Source organism: Bactrocera tryoni, chromosome 4 (genome assembly GCF_016617805.1).
Source record: "Bactrocera tryoni isolate S06 chromosome 4, CSIRO_BtryS06_freeze2, whole genome shotgun sequence".
In the NCBI taxonomy this organism is placed as follows: domain Eukaryota; kingdom Metazoa; phylum Arthropoda; class Insecta; order Diptera; family Tephritidae; genus Bactrocera; species Bactrocera tryoni.
Genome location: NC_052502.1, coordinates 45,333,884 through 45,353,764, shown reverse-complemented (window position 1 = coordinate 45,353,764; position 19,881 = coordinate 45,333,884). Strand labels below are relative to the sequence as shown.

Here is a 19,881-nt window from a genome sequence, read left to right as displayed (position 1 = left end):
CCCACCATGAAGAAGTTCGAATAGCAATTGCCCGCCTCAAGAACAACAAAGCAGCAGGGGCCGACGGACTACCGGCCGAGCTATTCAAACACGGCGGCGAAGAACTAATAGGGAGCATGCATCAGCTTCTTTGTAAAATATGGTCGGACGAGAGCATGCCCAACGATTGGAACTTAAGTGTGCTATGCCCAATCCATAAAAAAGGAGACCCCACAATCTGCGCCAACTACCGTGGGATTAGCCTCCTCAACATCGCATATAAGGTTCTATCGGGCGTATTGTGTGAAAGATTAAAGCCCACCGTCAACAAACTGATTAGACCTTATCAGTGTGGCTTCAGACCTGGAAAATCATTAACCGACCAGATATTCACCATGCGCCAAATCTTGGAAAAGACCCGTGAAAGGAGAATCGACACACACCACCTCTTCGTCGATTTCAAAGCAGCTTTCGACAGCACGAAAAGGAGCTGCCTTTATGCCGCGATGTCTGAATTTGGTATCCCCGCAAAACTAATACGGCTGTGTAAACTGACGTTGAACAACACGAAAAGCTCCGTCAGGATCGGGAAGGACCTCTCCGAGCCGTTCGATACCAAACGAGGTTTCAGACAAGGCGACTCCCTATCGTGCGACTTTTTCAACCTGCTCCTGGAGAAAATAGTTCGAGCTGCAGAACTAAACAGAGAAGGTACCATCTTCTATAAGAGTGTACAGCTGTTGGCGTATGCCGATGATATTGATATCATCGGCCTCAACACCCGCGCCGTTAGTTCTGCTTTCTCTAGGCTGGACAAGGAAGCACAGAAAATGGGTCTGGTAGTGAACGAGGGCAAAACGAAATATCTCCTGTCATCAAACAAACAGTCGTCGCACTCGCGACTTGCCTCTCACGTCACTGTTGACAGTCATAACTTTGAAGTTGTGGATAATTTCGTCTATTTAGGAACCAGCATTAACACCACTAATAATGTCAGCCTGGAAATCCAACGCAGGATTGCTCTTGCCAACAGGTGCTACTTCGGACTGAGTAGGAAATTGAAAAGTAAAGTTCTCTCTCGACGAACAAAAGCTAAACTCTATAAGTCGCTCATAATTCCCGTCCTGCTATATGGTGCAGAGGCTTGGGCGATGACAACAACCGATGAGTCGACGTTACGAGTTTTCGAGAGAAAAATTCTGCGAAAGATTTATGGTCCTTTGCGCATTGACCACGGCGAATATCGCATCCGATGGAACGATGAACTGTACGAGATATATGACGACATTGACATAGTTCAGCGAATTAAAAGACAGCGGCTACGCTGGCTAGGTCATGTTGTCCGGATGGATGAAAACACTCCAGCTCTGAAAGTATTCGACGCAGTACCCGCCGGGGAAGCAGAGGAAGAGGAAGACCTCCACTCCGTTGGAAGGACCAAGTGGAGAAGGACCTGGCTTCGCTTGGAATATCCAATTGGCGCCACGCAGCGAAAAGAAGAAACGACTGGCGCGCTGTTGTTAACTCGGCTATAATCGCGTAAGCGGTATCTACGCCAATTAAGAAGAAGAAGAAGAAGAACTCAAAATCAGAGTCGAATTATTTATAAATATATAAACTATTTTTAATAGTTTGATTTCAGTTTTGATATTTTATGTTATGAAAAAATATAATTGAAAAGTTAGATGTGTACAAAACCACATATGCGTATTGAGTAATGGCAACATTGTGCGAATGAATAAATAGTATAGTATTAGTAGTTATAGTATTAATTTTTAAAATTTAATGTAGATACCTCAACAAATACAAAAAAGTAATAATTTAATTATTTCTATTCATTTTAGATATTTGCAATTCGCAGAAAAAATCTCAACCTGGTTCCAATAGTTATGTGTGTCATTTGTAAAATCAAACGATTAAACTCAAGATAGATTCTTTAAATTCTTACCGCTGGTGAGGAAAGGCCTTATTGAGCTGGAAATATTTCATTCGTTGAGTGCATGCGTATCAGAGATGTACACGAGTTGATTCACTTTTTTCCTATATGTATGTACTCACTGTCTTTGTTTTGTTTTCAATCATCAGCATGTGCTAATAACATTGCTTGCAGTGTTTGCGCTCTTCTAATTGCTTGTCATTTACTCAATCACTCTCTAAATGCCGCTAGCAACAACCACTCAAAAATTATAACTGTGTTTTGAGTTGTAAGCAAAACAATCAAATGATTCATAAAAGCTCAGATTACATAGTGCAAAATCAGGGCGTTAATTTCTTTTAAATAAGTTTTCAAGATGAACTCTGAAATAATAAAAAATATTGAAAACGGTGTTTTTCGTATTGTAAAAAATAAACAAAGCAGAAGTAAAATTTGGGATATTTTCTGTCAAATTGAAAATGACGAAAGTAGGCTTATTGATGGAATGGTGATATGTGAGAAGTGTAATAACATATTAAAATATAATGCAAAGCAAACATCTAATCTTACCCGTCACAAGTGTTATGCTGTAAGAAATTGCAACGTTGCTGTAAAAAAAGTTAACAATGCAGATAAGGAAATTCTTTTATTGGCGTGTTCTCAATGGGTTGTAGAGGACTGTCGTCCATTTTCAGTTGTAGACGGCGAAGGTTTTAAAAAGGTCGTGGAGGCACTCTTAAATATTGGAACAAAATATGGCAATCATTTAGACGTCTCCGACATGTTGCCCAATTCCAGAACCATATCACGACGAATAAACAACATAGCAGTCGATAAAAGAATACTAATGATGGAGGAATTGAATTTAGCAATAACAAGCGGAACGGCGTCCATAACATCAGATCTCTGGACTGACAATTTTGTAAAAATGAATTTCTTATGTACCACATTTCATTTTAAGAAAGATTTAAAGTTAAAAGAAATTGTTTTAGGCGTAAAATCAATGGATTTAGAGAGAAGCACAGCAACTAATGCTTTAACGAAATTGAACACCATTTCGGCAGATTTCGAAGTAAATAACAGGGAGAATATTACGTTTGTTACTGACAGAGGATCAAACATTGTGAAGGCTCTTAAAAATCAAAATAGGATTAATTGTGCAAATCACCTATGGAATAATGTTTTGGATTGTGGTTTAATTTCGGTAGAATTAGTTTCATTTTTGGATGCTTGCAAAAAGTTAGTAAAGTATTTTAAAAAGACTTCCTTTCAACACATGCTATTAACTTCTCTTAAAAATTATTGTATTACTCGGTGGAACTCGCATCTTAATTTATTTGAATCAATTTCGAATAATTATTTCAAAATTCAACACTGTCAGATCCATTTGCGAAGAAAGAGATACTGATATGCAAGTAATAAAGGCATTAAAAAGAAATATTTTAAGAGAAATGGAAACAAAGTACATTCCTAATTTAAGTATTTCTCACTATACGGCTTGCTTTTTGTATCCACCTACCAATTCTTGTCTAGACGAAAGTAAATTAAATGAAGTTAAAGAGTTTTGTGTCTCCGAAATAATGAAATCTGTTTCGTCGTCCGATAGTCCAACTAATTTTGCAATCCATAATGAATCACCACAGGATTTCCAATTATTTTTCTCATCTTTTATGACCTCAATTCAACCGTCCATGGCAGAAAGTATATCTGATGAAATAAATCGTTATAGTTATCTAAAAATAGGACTTGATGTTAATTTTAATGTTATGCAGTGGTGGGAAAGTCATAATTCAGAATACCCTCGGTTATATAAGTTTGCCCAAAAAATGTTGGCTATACCTGCAAGCAGTGCCGCTTCAGAACGAGTTTTTTCTGCCTAAGGTAATATAATAACTGAGAAACGTAACCGTATTGGGCCAAAAACTGTGAATAATTTGCTTTTTTTGAATTCAGTGTACAAATATGAGTAGAAATACAGCTTTATTAACAATTACAATAATTTATAAGAACAACAATATATATACATATATAATATACATATATAAAATTAATATATATATTATATATCTTTAAATAATAAAATATGGAACATGAAGTATTACATTTATTTTTTTTTTTTTAAAGGCTGTATTTTGTAATTATTTTTTTTTTAACATTATCATTAATACTCTCACTCTGTTAATATATACATATGTTTAAGCACTATCAAATAAAATTAAAAACAATAAACAATAAAATCAAAAAGCTCTGCGTATATTCATAACACTCATACTGATTCAATGCTTTTGTGAATGCTATGAGCTTACAGAAAAAGCAACCAATGATATGCATTTTGTAACAAACCACTCGCTGAGGTGAATCATGCAATGTCAGCTTTCGTTTAGTTTATGCCTAGTGCTAACTCAGTCTTCATTTTTATAAAATACTAAATATGTCATTTGAATGGTATTCATGCACATCTCTGATGCGTATATATACATATACTCGTAGTATATGCATACGTGTCTCATATAAGCATAGGCGTGTTGCAATATGTATACAAGTATATTCATGTTCAATATATTTGAATATAGATAACTAATAATCATAATTCATTTTCTCATGTCAGATTTTCACCGTTATTTTGAATGTTTCGCAACTTGGATTATTATATGGCCGAAAGACATCTAATACCATGTTCAGACCGAAAATCTAAAAGATTAGATTACATTTAAGCATTTCATAACCCAACAGTGTTCTCACTGCCGTTAGAAAGATCAAAAACAGCTGTTATTGTCATTCAAGAATTCACATCGCTTAATATTTATCAAAAGGAAAGATTGTCATATAGTATTTTCAAATAAAAGCCGTCTTTTTTTAATATTTTCCATTTAATAGAAATAATGGATGCATTTTTTCATTTGTTAAGTCGATTTTCAGGTGAAATTAGATTCATTTAAAAAAAAAATTGTTTGTTGACATTTTTCCCCCTTTGTAGTGTCTAAATCAGCTGTGATAATGTAACAGATTTCCAGTGCTGACAAGTAGAGTGCGCAAAATCAGAGTCGCACAGAGAGATTTAGCGTGGATCAGTTTGAAATCATTTCAATGAAGTGATTTGGAACTGTCATTTTTGTATGGCGAAATCTTGATAAATTTTTAAGATTAGTGGGATAATCCATTCAACAGCCGAAATCGTGTGATTAAGTGTCGGTATGAACATGGTATAATTTGGTGGATGTTTATGGTGAGCATGCAGCACCTGAACTTGCGGGCTAAAATTGGTGTGCACGATTTAGAAGTTGTAATGTTGACTTAATAGATTAAGAATGTTCTGGGCGGCCTTACTCGATAAAGATTACTACAAACATAAGAAACCCTAACAGAATCTTTGAGAGTCACCCAAACAGCCATATCAAAATGCTTAATGCTGTTTAAACGCAATATAAATAACAGAGTTTTGCGTGTTTGTGACTGGTGATGAAGCAGTCCGTGAACTCCGTGCGGCGATGGAACATACACTACAGTGGTCGCGACAATTTACACGACTTTCTAGAGCGTTGCGAGGAACTCGCCGAATGCTACTCTATAGCAAATAACCAGCTTCTTGCTACTATGCCGGAAATTTTGCAGGACAAAGCGCTGCAATGGTTTCGTGTAAAACGCCACGCCATTAACACGTGGGACGACTTTCGTTACGAGACTGAACGGTTCTTTTACCGAAACGTCACCTCACACATCTGGAAGAAACCATCCATCAGCGCAAGCAATTTCCCAGAGAGAAGGCAAAGGATTATGTGCTGGCTATCCAAACGCTTATTCGCCAACACCCGAAACTTCGCGATGAAGATCACACCGAGCGTATATACGACGGTCTAAGGGTGGAATATCGCTTATATGTCCTTCGGAGCGATTTCAACAGCGTAGACGAACTACTCGAATTAACGGAAGACTACGAATTGTTAAGAAGCGAGGAGGCCAGGCAAGCAAGAAACACCAATCACTGTTTGACGGCGGTAAGTACTAAGTATTGCTGCGAGAAAGTTTGTTGGCGATGTAAGCAGCCGGTACACCGAAGGCAGCAATGTCGCAACCAGCAGCGAATATTTTGCTCTCGCTGTGGACGCGACGGAATCATGTCTCGAGACTGCAATTGTCCTACACATGCGACGATGCGAGCTACTCCGCCCAAACCCAGTACAATAGCACTCAACGCAACGATTCCGTACCCAGAAGGGAAACAAGATGGCCGTTATTATTTGCTCATTACTGTCGCAGGCATGCAGATAGAAGCTCTGGGGGACACCGGAGCCACGCTCACATATATCGGTAAAGAACTTCAACGTCATCTAGATAAACACCAAATTAAAGCCAGACGCCAGACCCGTCGCATTCAGCTAGCTAACCAGACGTATATACCTAGCACGAAAATGTATCCTGTTACAATAGAGCTGGGTAACAAGTCTATGCGACTACTTGTATCAGCTCTACCGACGCTTTCGGAACATGTCATCTTAAGCATGGATTTCTTAATGAAGCGAGACCTGACTATCACCATCGATGGCCAACCTCTAACCGCTACACGCCTAAGCACACCGGCACCCACCGATCATCTTGCTATGCTAGCCGAGAGGCAACTTAACGCAGCAAGCATACCAGACGCATACCCACTTCCCCAGATAAACACGATCCTAGACCGTTTGCTCATCTCTTTCCAGATAAACGAAATGAAACACGTAGTCAGCGGAATGCCACACGCATCGGGCCGCCATACCAAGCGCCAACCACAACCATCAGATGAGCCTCAAAAGCCACAACCACCACCGGAAGCACGACTGCCGAAGCCAGCATTAATAAGCAACTTGTAAGGAATGCGCACGAGACACCAGCAACAACAGCGACTGCCGGGGTAAACGCATGGTCGAACGACGATGGGGCGTCTGCCCCAGCAATTGACAAGACCAACGTCGAGACGACGCCGCCTCACCCAAAAGCGACGCCAACCCCGATGACGACCCGGCCTCCAACTGCCGAGATCAGCGCACAACCGGCCACGCCTGACACATCGCACCAAGAAGTGACACCGGTGACCGAAATCCCAGGGTTCCTGGAAGGGCTGGTAATGACACGACAGCACCTTATCAAGCGCTCCAAGCGAACGCTATTTTTTCGGGGCCGACGTCTAGCCCTACAGAAGCTAAAAGGCGACCGGGTTCTGGTGCGATACGGCGAGGACAGATGCGTGCTTCATTTATACGAGTCACACCTCAGAGCAGCCGTTATAATTAAGTCATTAGCTTTAATTACTATAGTTATTCATGCATTTATACGATTACATTAAATGGGTGTCACTAGTTGTGAGCTATAAGACCTAAGACGCCTTGTACTATAGGTTAAGAAATACTATTAAATAAAAGTTTCCACACCCGCTCCCCGTTCACGGCACACGCCAACTAGGCCAGCCAGCCAGCCAACCTCCAGCCGAACCATCGTGGGAGATCGAAACCGCTCCTTCCACCGGCCGCCAGCGAAGTATCATTGTCCGAAGTGAGGGGGGACTGTAACGTGGCTTTTACCACCTTACAATAATTTACGTCAACTTCGCTCCACAGTACATCATGTACCCTCACCATACCACCATACGTACTAAACTTCACCGCATTGACTACGCACACAACTTACCTCACTACGATGATGAAAGCTGCTAGAGCTTTCCACCATACGTACTAACGCACCGTACGCATACAACTCACCGCGATGCTGCTATAAAAGCAAGCACTTTACACCAAATGCGATCATTTGCTCCAGCTCGCCAAACCGGACGGTCGCCCAGCATCGCGCAGGAAAATAGCAGTAAGCAGGGGTAAGTGCATACCGTAGAAGTAGATATTTCGCAGGCATTGCGCAGAAAAGGCATCACACTTCGGTGTGATGCCAGTGCTCGCAATGACTGCCATAGAATGGGGTACTTCGCAGACATTGCGCAGAAAAGGCATCACGCTTCGGTGATGCCAGTGCTCGCAATGACTGCCGTATACCATAGAATGAGGCACTTCGCAGGCATTGCGTAGAAAAGGCATCACGCTTTGGTGATGCCAGTGCTCGCAATGACTCTGCCGTTTTGTTAGGTTAATATCGGTACGCGCAAAGGCTCGACCGTGACTATGAGGGGCACAGCTGCGCTGCTTCGAACAGCGTCAGTACCACTGCTTACGTACCGTAGGGCACCGTTATTAAAAACTAACGTGACTAACAGGCGACACGTAAGTGGAGTACAGTTAGAGTTGATAGCTGGAGGCCAACGAAGACGGTTGGCGATTAATAAAATCTCTCCTACACAGAGGAGCCCGTCGTATACATCACCGTGCCAGTCATAACAAGCGTCAACGCCTGGCTCATAAATTCCGTTCATTTTCATCATCGTGCCAGGTTCAACAAGCGTCAACGCCTGACTCATCAAGCCCGTTCATTGTCATCACCGTGCCAGTCGCAACAAGCGTCAACGCCTGGCTCATAAATTGCGTTCATTTTCATCATCGTGCCAGGTTCAACAAGCGTCAACGCCTGACTCATAAATTCCGTTCATTTTCATCATCGTGCCAGGTTCAACAAGCGTCAACGCCGGACTCATCGATCCCGTTCATTTTCATCACCGTGCCAGTCGCAACAAGCGTCAACGCCTGGCTCATCAATCCCGTTCGTTTTCATCACGCTGGTCTGGCTGTCCGCATAAGGAGTGGGGGTGTGGATATAACTTTACGAGGATTAAACTCGTCTCTTTTTTGCTAAGGGTTCGTGGGTCCCAAGGCTGACCCTGGAGCGGCTGAGCATACCTCAGCTATGGACGAAACCCCATTACAATTTGTAATAAAAAATTAATTCTATTAAGCATCAAATTACAAAACGTTTCATGAAATATATTTAAATTTCGCATTTTCTTTGATTTTCATTGTTTTAAATTTTTATTAGCGATCTTGAACGGGGGCAACAAATTCCTCCGTTCACATATATTTTTGGTATAATTTCAATCTGGCCGTTCCAGTCATTCCAATTGCAAAACGTCAAAACCTACCCAATCCAGTCAACTGTCAAAGTTCGGTAGGTGAGCGGCTCTCACATTTTCAGTGACAGGAGAGTTGGGGATCTCTTTATCTCTGATCGTAAATCATCATTGAACCAGAGATAGAAAGATAGAAAGATATGGGAGTTCCTTTATCTTAGATAACTTGATACGAGACTCATTGGTTCGAGAGAGAGCTGTCAAAACTCGCATTTTTTACAACATTTGCCCATGATGCCACTGCTGAAAAATATTAGGTTGGGTATTTAATAAATTATACAAAACACTAAATTAAAAACTTTGAAAATGCATACATATATAAATGCCAAAATGCAAAATCATTAATTAATTTACATAAACATTTATTTTGCCAAAATATGTTCATACAGTTCAATGAAATTTCATTTCACACTAAGGCACGATTCCGATTACTTTGGCGGAGGGGTAAAAAAAACCGAATTTCCGTATAAATGGGGTATGTATGGATAGGGGAGCTTCTCCAGAGGAATATCCAAAAATAATGTAAGAATTACTAATATTTTTTAAAATATTCACGATTAAAAGTTCAAAAATTTGCACTAAGAACACATGTTATTTCTCTATGTTTCACAAAATTTTTTCACATTTTTTATTTTATATATTTAAATACACACTCTAAGCTTTGAAATAAGCGTACATTTCACTTTTAGTTTGCTATATTTTACCTAAATTTATTAATTTAAAAATCACTTAACACACTCATCGTTGAAAAGGTTAGATTGTTTACAATTATGAGGAAAACGAGCCTTGCCACATCTTAAACAGTAAATATGTAGGATTTTTAACAATTTTTCTTTGTTTGTTATCGAGTGATTATTTTTTCTATATTAACTATAAAAAAATACTTTCTACATATGTACATATGTATATGTGTAATACGTAATTTATGTGACTGAAGTACTTTCGCGAAGTACTCCTTTCTGCGTTGGCGGTCTTCGGCCGCGCTCTAAAAAAATAACTCTGGCCGAGCGAATACCCGGGGTGACTGAAGGACTTTTGCGTAGTACTCCTTTCTGCGTTGGCGGCCTTCGGTCGCGCTCTAAAAAAATAACTCTGACCTAGCGAAAACCCGGGGTGACTGAAGAGCTTTCGCGTAGTACTCCTTTCTGCGTTAAAAATAAAAAAATATATTGACTTTTTGTTATAAAGTGGTGAAAGTGGTTATATTCTTTGATTATTATGCACTCATATTCAAACAAAATTTAAATTTTCGTTATAAAATTGAGAAATTTTGATTATTATTTCTGTCAGCGATTTCCATTTATTTTTTATGATACATTGGTTTGTATATTAGGTGACGATATATATATGTATATATATATATATATATTATATTTAAAATATGAGTTTGAGTGCATAATAACCAAAAAATATAACTACTTTATATCCAAAACTGAAATTTTGTTTCAATATGAGTGCATGATAACCGTAAAATATAACCAAACTCATATTTTAAATATAATAATATATATATCGTCCCCTAAAATTCAAACCAATGTATCATAAAAAATAAATGGATATCGCTGACAGATATAATAACCAAAAAATATAACTACTTTATATCCAAAACTCATATTTTATATATAATAATATATATATCGTCACCATAAAAAATAAATGGAAATCGCTGACAGATATAATAACCAAAAAATATAACTACTTTATATCGAAAAGTCAAATTTTGTTTCAATATGAGTGGATGATAACCAAAAAATATAACCACTTTATATCCAATATTCAAACAAAATTTAAGTTTTCGTTATAAAATTTATACATTTTGGTTATTATATCTGTCAGCGATTTCAATTTATTTTTTATGATACATTGCTTTGATTTTAGGTGACGATATATATATATTATATTTAAAATATGAGTTTTGGATATAAAGTGGATATATTTTACGGTTATCATGCACTCATATTGAAACAAAATTTGAGTTTTCGTACTGTACTGTAACCTTCCCTGCAAGACGGGTAGCTGTTAGCAAACGTGTAAGCGGCTTGTTATTGTTCACTTTTGCATTCGTTAAAATATTTGTTACTTTTGTTCAGTGAGTGGGAAAAAAGTAACACATAGCTATTTGTTGTTCAATGGTTATCTCGCTCTAACCAATGGCAAATATCGCATGCTGCCTTGTTCTAACAGAATACATGCATTTGTTAGCAAATCTCTTCACAGTATGTTACTCGTAACAAATTCTTTTGTTAGCGCATTGCTTACCTATGTGTTATGGATAACAAAAAGTATTTGTTATCCGAATATCTGTTAGTGTTATCATTTTCGTTATCAGTTTGTTACCTATAACATATTAGCATGTTAGCAAGAACAAGCAGTAACAAGATTATCTGTTACCCATTTGTTACTTCTAGCAAATTCAATTCTTTTAAATAGAATTCAGTTTTTTTTATTATTTCGCTTTATTTAATAATAACATCAAAATAATCAAATATTTACTTAAACTAATAGCAAGCTCCACGTAATGCTCGTCCTCCAAGTCACCGGTGATGCGGCTAATTGAATGGTGCGTCTTTGTTATACGCATCCAAACGCTCCAAATGATTTCTGTAATATTAAAAATTTTAATTACACACACGACATTCAATTCACAATACTTACCTTTTTCTCGTTGTTAATCTTTTTCGTTTACTCTATATAAAAGAAATTAATAACATATATAGTATAAATGTATATAAGAAATTAATTATAAAATATCAAATAATGAAATAACGAACTCACCTCTTTAAAAACCAAAATAAACTGCGCTTTTCGTTTTCTTCTTCTTGAAAAATTGGGCATTCGTCTCTCCTATTCTAGCAAGTTAATATTACAATATGTTTAGAATGTCGATAGTTTTTCTCTATCTTACTTACGTATTTACCCATTCAATTAAAAATTCCAGAAACTGTAACAGTGTTAGTGAACAGCTGAAAATGTTTCAATGTGTTTGTGCAATCTGTTACCTCCGTCTTGCAGGGTTACACTTTGTTACGTAACATTAGGGGTATTCCCTTGCTCTTGCAAGATTGCAGATTGCAAAAATACTATACCGAAATATACAAGAGCACGAGAGCACCCATTGCAGAATCTAGTGATATATGAATGGCTAATTCGGTCAATTTGTTGTGAATGACTATTAAGCATGGCTATTGTGAATTTGCGCACCTTCTGCATACATTTTTAGGAAAAAAAACAGTAACAAATCTTTAAAATTTCAATAGAAATAATAAAATCCATTTAAAACTTTTCTTCCTCAACAATTTAACGACGTAATATGTCTTTATGTAAAATGGCAACTACAACAGGGTTGCAATTATATTTTTGCGTGACATTTCACGCAAATATACATAGGTTTTGGTCTGACATATTTTTACAAATATTTTTCTGCGTGTGTTTGTAGTTGTGCCGTTGTAAATCTGCAATTCTTGCACCGTGCACCGGGTTTTGCAAGAGCAAGAGAATACCCCTATTATTATATAATATTACTTATACATATGTCTTCTTCTTCTTAATTGGCGTAGAAACCGCTTAAGCGATTATAGCCGAGTTAACAACAGCGCGCCAGTCGTTTCTTCTTCTCGCTACGTGGCGCCAATTGGATATTCCAAGCGAAGCCAGGTCCTTCTCCACTTGGTCCTTCCAACGGAGTGGAGGTCTTCCTCTTCCTCTGCTTCCCCTGGCGGGTACTGCGTCGAATATTTTCAGAGCTGGAGTGTTTTCGTCCATCCGGACAACATGACCTAGCCAGCGTAGCCGCTGTCTTTTAATTCGCTGAACTATGTCGATGTCGTCGTATATCTCGTACAGCTCATCGTTCCATCGAATGCGGTATTCGCCGTGGCTAACGCGCAAAGGACCATAAATCTTTCACAGAACTTTTCTCTCGAAAACTCGCAACGTCGACTCATCCGTTGTTGACATCGTCCAAGACTCTGCACCATACAGCAGGACGGGAATTATGAGTGACTTATAGAGTTTGGTTTTTGTTTGTCGAGAGAGGACTTTGCTTCTCAATTGCCTACTCAGTCCGAAGTAGCACCTGTTGGCAAGAGTTATCCTGCGTTGGATTTCTAGGCTGACATTGTTGGTGGTGTTTACGCTGGTTCCAAGATAGACGAAATTATCTACGACTTCAAAGTTATGACTGTCAATAGTGACGTGAGTGCCAAGTCGCGAATGCGACGACTGTTTGTTTGATGACAGGAGATATTTCGTCTTGCCCTCGTTCACTGCCAGACCCATTTTCTGTGCTTCCTTGTCCAGCCTGGAGAAAGCAGAACTAACGGCGCGGGTGTTGAGGCCGATGATATCAATATCATCGGCATACGCCAACAGCTGTACACTCTTATAGAAGATGGTACCTTCTCTGTTTAGTTCTGCGGCTCGAACTATTTTCTCCAAAAGCAGTGCGCACGATAGGGAATCGCCTTGTCTTAAACCTCGTTTGGTATCGAACGGCTCGGAGAGGTCCTTCCCGATCCTGACGGAGCTTTTGGTGTTACTCAACGTCAGTTTACACAGCCGTATTAGTTTTGCGGGGATACCAAATTCAGACATCGCGGCATAAAGGCAGCTCCTTTTCGTGCTGTCGAAAGCTGCTTTGAAATCGACGAAGAGGTGGTGTGTGTCGATTCTCCTTTCACGGGTCTTTTCCAAGATTTGGCGCATGGTGAATATCTGGTCGGTTGTTGATTTTGCCAGGTCTGAAGCCACACTGATAAGGTCCAATCAGTTTGTTGACGGTGGGCTTTAATCTTTCACACAATACGCTCGATAGAACCTTATATGCGATGTTGAGGAGGCTAATCCACGGTAGTTGGCGCAGATTGTGGGGTCTCCTTTTTTATGGATTGGGCAAGCACACTTAAATTCCAATCGTTGGGCATGCTTTCGTCCGACCATATTTTACAAAGAAGCTGATGAATGCACCTTATCAGTTCTTCGCCGCCGTGTTTGAATAGCTCGGCCGGCAATCCGTCGGCCCCTGCCGCTTTGTTGTTCTTCAGGCGGGCAATTGCTATTCGAACTTCTTCATGGTCGGGTAATGGAACGTCTGCTCCATCGTCATCGATTGGGGAATCGGGTTCTCCTTCTCCTGGTGTTGTGCGTTCACTGCCATTCAGCAGGCTGGAGAAGTGTTCCCTCCATAATTTAAGTATGCTCTGGGCATCAGTGACTAGATCACCTTTTGGGGTTCTACAGGAATACGCTCCGGTCTTGAAACCTTCCGTAAGCCGCCGCATTTTTTCGTAGAATTTTCGAGCATTACCCTGTCGGCCAGCTTATCAAGCTCTTCGTACTCACGCATTTCAGCCTCTTTCTTCTTCTGTCTACAAATGCGTCTCGCTTCCCTCTTCAACTCTCGGTATCTATCCCATCCCGCACGTGTAGTGGTCGATCGTAACGTTGCGAGGTAGGCAGCCTGTTTTCTCTCCGCTGCGACACGGCACTCCTCGTCGTACCAGCTGTTCTTTTGCACTTTCCGAAAACCAATGGTTTCGGTTGCAGCTGTACGTTAGGAGTCTGAAATGTCGTCCCACAGTTCCCTTATACCGAGTTGTTGACGAGTGCTCTCAGAGAGCAGGAGTGCAAGCCGAGTAGAAAATCGTTCGGCTGTCTGTTGTGATTGCAGCTTCTCGACGTCGAACCTTCCTTGTGTTTGGTGGCGCGCGTTTTTTGCTGCACAGAGGCGGGTACGAATCTTAGCTGCAACAAGATAGTGGTCCGAGTAGATGTTAGGACCTCGGAGCGCACGCACATCTAAAACACTGGAGACGTGTCTTCCGTCTATCACAACATGATCGATCTGGTTGGTAGTTTTTCGATCCGGAGACAGCCAGGTAGCTTGATGAATCTTCTTATGCTGGAATCTAGTACTACAGATAACCATATTTCGGGCCCCGGCGAAGTCAATCAGCCTCAACCCATTTGGGGATGTTTCGTCGTGGAGGCTGAATTTACCGACCGTAGTGCCAAATATACCTTCTTTGCCCACCCTGGCGTTAAAGTCGCCCAGCACGATTTTGACATCGTGGCGGGGGCAGCTCTCATAAGCGCGCTCCAAGCGCTCATAGAAGGCATCTTTGGTCACATCGTCCTTCTCTTCCGTCGGGGCGTGGGCGCAAATCAGCGATATGTTGAAGAACCTCGCTTTGATGCGGATTGTGGCTAGACGTTCATTCACCGCAGTGAATGATAGTACTCGGCGACGGAGTCTCTCTCCCACCACGAATCCTACACCAAACTTGCGCTCCTTTATATGGCCACTGTAGTAAATGTCACAAGGACCTACTCGTCTCTGTCCTTGTCCCGTCCATCGCATTTCTTGGACGGCGGTGATGTCAGCCTTTGTCTTTACGAGGACATCAACCAGCTGGGCAGCGGCACCTTCCCAATTAAGGGACCGGACATTCCAGGTGCATGCCCTCAATTCGTAGTCCTTATTTCGTTTGCCGTGGTCGTCATCAAAAGGGGGTCTCTCATCCGAGGCTGGTTGTAGCTCTTCACTGGGGGTGTTTTTACGTGGCGGGTCCCAAACCCAGCGCACAACCCTTGTAGGGAATGTTTCGCCTTCTCACTTTAGCTCGCCTTCGAACGGATGTTCTTAGGCTACCCAGAGGATACTTGGTCAAAGACCGGAAGTAGTGAGCTGCTTGAGCCATGTGTAAAAGAATCGTTTCTGGCCACTCCCAAGTGAATGGCGATCAGAGAACTTTCCTCACTTACGTGAACTTCTACACATGACTCCATCCTATACATATGTATATGTTATAATATTACTAATACATGTATATAATATTACTTATTTGCTTAATAAATTTATAAAACGAAATATCCATATGCATGAATAGAGGAATTTCAGCGAATTGCCTTGTCATCACATGGCATCCATTTCTTCGTAATTTTTGGCAAACAAATGGGGTTCAAACGAGTGTAAAATGTAATTTTTAAAACAAAGATTTTTTAAATAAACAACCTGCTAAAAGTGTAAATTGTGGATTTATTTAAAAGATTACAGTGTAATTTAATTAATTTGAACAGAAAAATGTGAGTAAAGTGGGTTTAACGTGGTGAAATAGCTTCTTGAAATGTTCCAATTTTGCGAATTTTTGAGCTTGAAGGTCGAATATCTCGTAAACTAAACGTTTGCGGTATCTATAACTCCATATATTTTTTAATCAGGAGGACTTCCTCTTTCCAACGGTACCTTCAAATCGCGGCGCCAAAGAAATCGGAATTGTGCCCACACTAATTTCGTCAAGTAATTATAGCGCTGCTCTTCTGGCATCCCGGATTTTTCACTAACTCCTGGTTGACGGCACCCTGATTGTGTTTTGTTGCCAGCTCAGAAAACAGATCAGGGTGCACTGCCAGCTGACAAGCGAGAGAGCAAGAAACTAGATTCTGATCAAGTTATCTATTCCTTTATTCCTGCTGTAAACACTTAATTATTTTATGTTCGTGCGTGTGTTTTATTTGTATAAATCTTCTAATCTAACATACATAGATGTTCACACATTTAAATATGCGAAATTTATTATATCTGAGGAGTGCCGCATTCAGTGCTCATAATTATCTATTGAGCTCATAATGAAGCTGTCAGCGAATTTAAACTTTTTATTTACCGAAGGTGGTAAGCCCATATCTGAACGGATTTATATGGCACATGGAGCTGGATTTAATGCTGTAGAAATACCTTTTCCAAGTTCTGAATTGGAAAAAGTATTGCAAGCAAAAGAATCAACAGGAATACAAATTGGACTAATTAATATTAGCTTGGGCAAGTTTTATCCAATAAAAAACCAGACCTCTTTGGAATTCTTATCATGTTCTATTTCATATATGTATTTTATTTCAGGGGATTCGAAGTTTGGTAATGGTAGTATTCCCAACAATCAGGAAAAGTTTAAGAAAGAACTGAAGGATACAATTGAATTTGCTAAGAAAGTGCGATGTACAAAGTAAGTTCAAAATACATAAGTAAAATAATACAATAATATTAATACGTCACTAATTTATATTTTAAAGTATCATAAACTTAAGAACACTTATCTTTAATCAGATAAGATATAGTCTACCACATGACTGAATTGCAATTGTTTTTAACCTTGAAAATCTTATGCCGACTATTTGACGATTTCTTATGACCTCTAAATATTTATTGGAAATTTTCGGTAATTCATTTGATTTTCCATTATGAACAATTAACATTAACAATACATTTTACTAAACTTCTGGTTATATTTTGGTTTGCATTTAAATTGCATTTATGTATGTGTACACATTTTGAGAAACTTTTTTGATTAAGTAAATTAGGCAAGGCACGATTCCGATTACTTTGGCGGAGGGGTAAAAAAAACCTAATTTCCGTATAAATGGGTATGTGCAGATAGGGGAGCTTTTCCAGAGAAGAAATAAGGGAATGCTTACTTTAGAATCCCATTTTGAAGAGGTTTTGCGAAAAGGGGGAGGGCTTGCTGCCCCCCTCATTTGAAAGGTAATGAATGGAGCTTTTGAATAATAGCACCCTTCCCCCTCTAGGACCACGGGGGCTCTAAGGCAGCCTCCTGAAAATGGTGTAAAATCGTAGTTTTTCCATACAATTTTCACTAATTATTATAAAATGTATGTATTTTTACGCATAGAGTGACTCTATGTTTAGTATTTTTATTATTTCAATGAATTAAAGTGGAAATATACTTTATTTAAATAATAAAAACACTGAAAATTTTTATTTTTTTTTTATTTTATTTTTTTTATTTTATAAAAGCTTACATAATAATACAATTATTATACAAACTTAAGAAAATACGCAGCACTAGCATCATGGGCTATCGGCCGACTGGTTATGTTATATGCGTCGAAGAAGGTCGCTGTCTTTCAAAAAGTTGTAGATTTTCGAAATGTTGTTGCTTGAGGGATCCATCAATAAAATTATTGGATCAGTATTATTGAAGTTTGACAGTCTATGAGTTTGAAGTGCTGGACAATGTTGCAGAAGATGCAATAGATTTAAATCTGAATCACAAAATGGGCATTGGTTGATCTGAGTGCCATTTAGTATGTGAGCGTGTGTGATAATGGAGTGGCCAATGCGAAGTCTGATATATGGAATGATATAATTAGATGGAAGCGATGACGGAAAGGATGGATCAATTACGCAGCGCCCATATGGTCGCCTGGATGCAGTGGCACGCAGATGAGGAAACTTCAGACCTGCCAAAATACTGCACTCCGGACCACTACAGGATGTCTCTTGATGTCTCCGATTGAACACCTCCATAGTGAGACGCGCATGCTCCCGGTTAAGGAGCATAACGAACTCCTCTCCAGGCAGTTCCTGCTGGGATGCTTTCGCAGAAATCACCCCTGCAGCCATCTGCTTGGAGCGGAACCGCCTCCTAGGAGCATCAAGAGGTCATTCCTGGATTACGTCGACGACGTCGTACAGTACGCCGACCGGACTTCGGACGCAACTAACTTTCGACAGGTACTGACCGCCATTCACAGTGGAGCCATCAACACCTTCACCGACTCCCTTCCCGTGAATGGCGTTCTTGGAGTTAAACCACCACCCATCGCAGACGAAGAGCTCCAGCTGCCGCGAGAAACGCGTGTGACCCTTGCGCAACTTCGTTCTGGATACTGTAGCAGGTTAAACTCCTACTTATCCAGAATAGACCCTGACATACTCGATGTATGTCCTGCATGCAACGAGTCTCCGCATGACACTGACCACCTCTTTACATGCCCCACAAACCCTACCCATCTAACACCCTCCTCCCTTTGGTCCGACCCCGTCGAAACAGCACGTTTCTTGGGCCTACCGTTAGATGACCTCGACGACAACACAAATGATATTTACCATCCCAACGGGGACTGAATCTCCGTTAAAACAACAACAACAAATGATTAGCAGATCAAAAGACGTGTGCAAAATTTCCCAAAAACCGAGTTCGCATATTGTTGGAACCAGCAACAAATAGCAAAGAAGGAGAAACGTGAACGTTAACCTTTTTATTGTGCATGGGTGAAGTCGCTGATATCGACGTTGACGTTTCTCCCTCTTTGCTCTTTGTTGCTGGTTACCACACCTCTCCTTTTTTCACCAACTTCAGCTTCAATTCTCGATCCACAGTTGATGGTCCCATCTCAGATGTCGGTAGTGATTCGTGTTCATTCTGGAGTTCTTCTGGGAAGATTATCGGCATCTGTTGGAGAGAACTTGGATCAGAGACATCATTTGACGAGCTCCGTACTGGAATTTTCTTTAAGTGACGAACGTTTCTAGTTAAGACTCGACCGTTGCCTAACCCCGTTGCTATGTGAGTGGATTGTTACATATGTATATGTATAAACAGACGGATATAGCTAAATCAAATCAGCTCGTCACGCTGATCATGTACATATATACTTCTGAATATATTTATTGTACATATGTACATATATGCTATATACGCTATTGAGGGTATAATTACATATTGTTAAAAACTTATTCACAGAAAATGGTCACAACAAGGTCAGTAAGTTCATTCATAACAGTTCAACAAATTCAATTTTAAATTTTCGCAAGAAATGTGGAATTCCATTTCATATAGCTTCTCATAAATAAATTCATTATCGCCATTTTTATTAATAAATCCTTCAAAACTATTTGAGGAACTCGTTACAAACGAATTCATGCTGGTTATGAGCGAAATAAAGAAAGGTTCATAGACCCCTTGGTGTTAATTTTATTGAATGCTGTCGCGCAGCTTTCAACACCAAGGGGTGTCACAGTAATTGCGCAATTGTGGCGACTATGAGAACTATACAATTAAATCTTATGTATTCCAGTATAAAAATGTAGCTATGAATGTGTGATCTTCCAATCAATGCATAACAATTACAAATATATCGTATTACACAACAA

The 19,881-nt window shown here is 39.7% G+C and overlaps 2 protein-coding genes and 1 long non-coding RNA gene across 3 annotated transcripts in view; 2 read left to right on the top strand and 1 right to left on the bottom strand.

The window, feature by feature from the left end:
- Window positions 1–19,881, bottom strand: part of LOC120773803 (zyxin) — a 230,402-nt gene that overhangs the window by 192,058 nt on the left and 18,463 nt on the right. The gene's annotated exons all lie outside the window — the stretch shown is intronic.
- LOC120773807 lies at window positions 7,691–8,237 on the top strand. Its single transcript, XR_005705191.1, has 3 exons — window positions 7,691–7,736; window positions 8,097–8,136; window positions 8,215–8,237. It is a non-coding gene; the product is annotated as an uncharacterized LOC120773807 (long non-coding RNA).
- LOC120773805 (putative hydroxypyruvate isomerase) lies at window positions 16,438–16,957 on the top strand. Its single transcript, XM_040102914.1, has 2 exons — window positions 16,438–16,749; window positions 16,828–16,957. The coding sequence occupies exons 1-2, from the start codon at window positions 16,560–16,562 to the stop codon at window positions 16,932–16,934; spliced, it is 297 nt and encodes a 98-aa protein (XP_039958848.1). The 5' UTR covers window positions 16,438–16,559; the 3' UTR covers window positions 16,935–16,957.

Excerpts from the sequence above, each read along its gene's own strand:
- LOC120773805 (XM_040102914.1), top strand. The coding sequence starts at position 16,560 with ATGAAGCTGTCAGCGAATTTAAACTTTTTATTTACCGAAGGTGGTAAG. Across the intron at positions 16,750-16,827 it reads ACTAATTAATATTAGCTTGG|GGGATTCGAAGTTTGGTAAT; the intron begins GCAAGTTTTATC and ends ATTTTATTTCAG.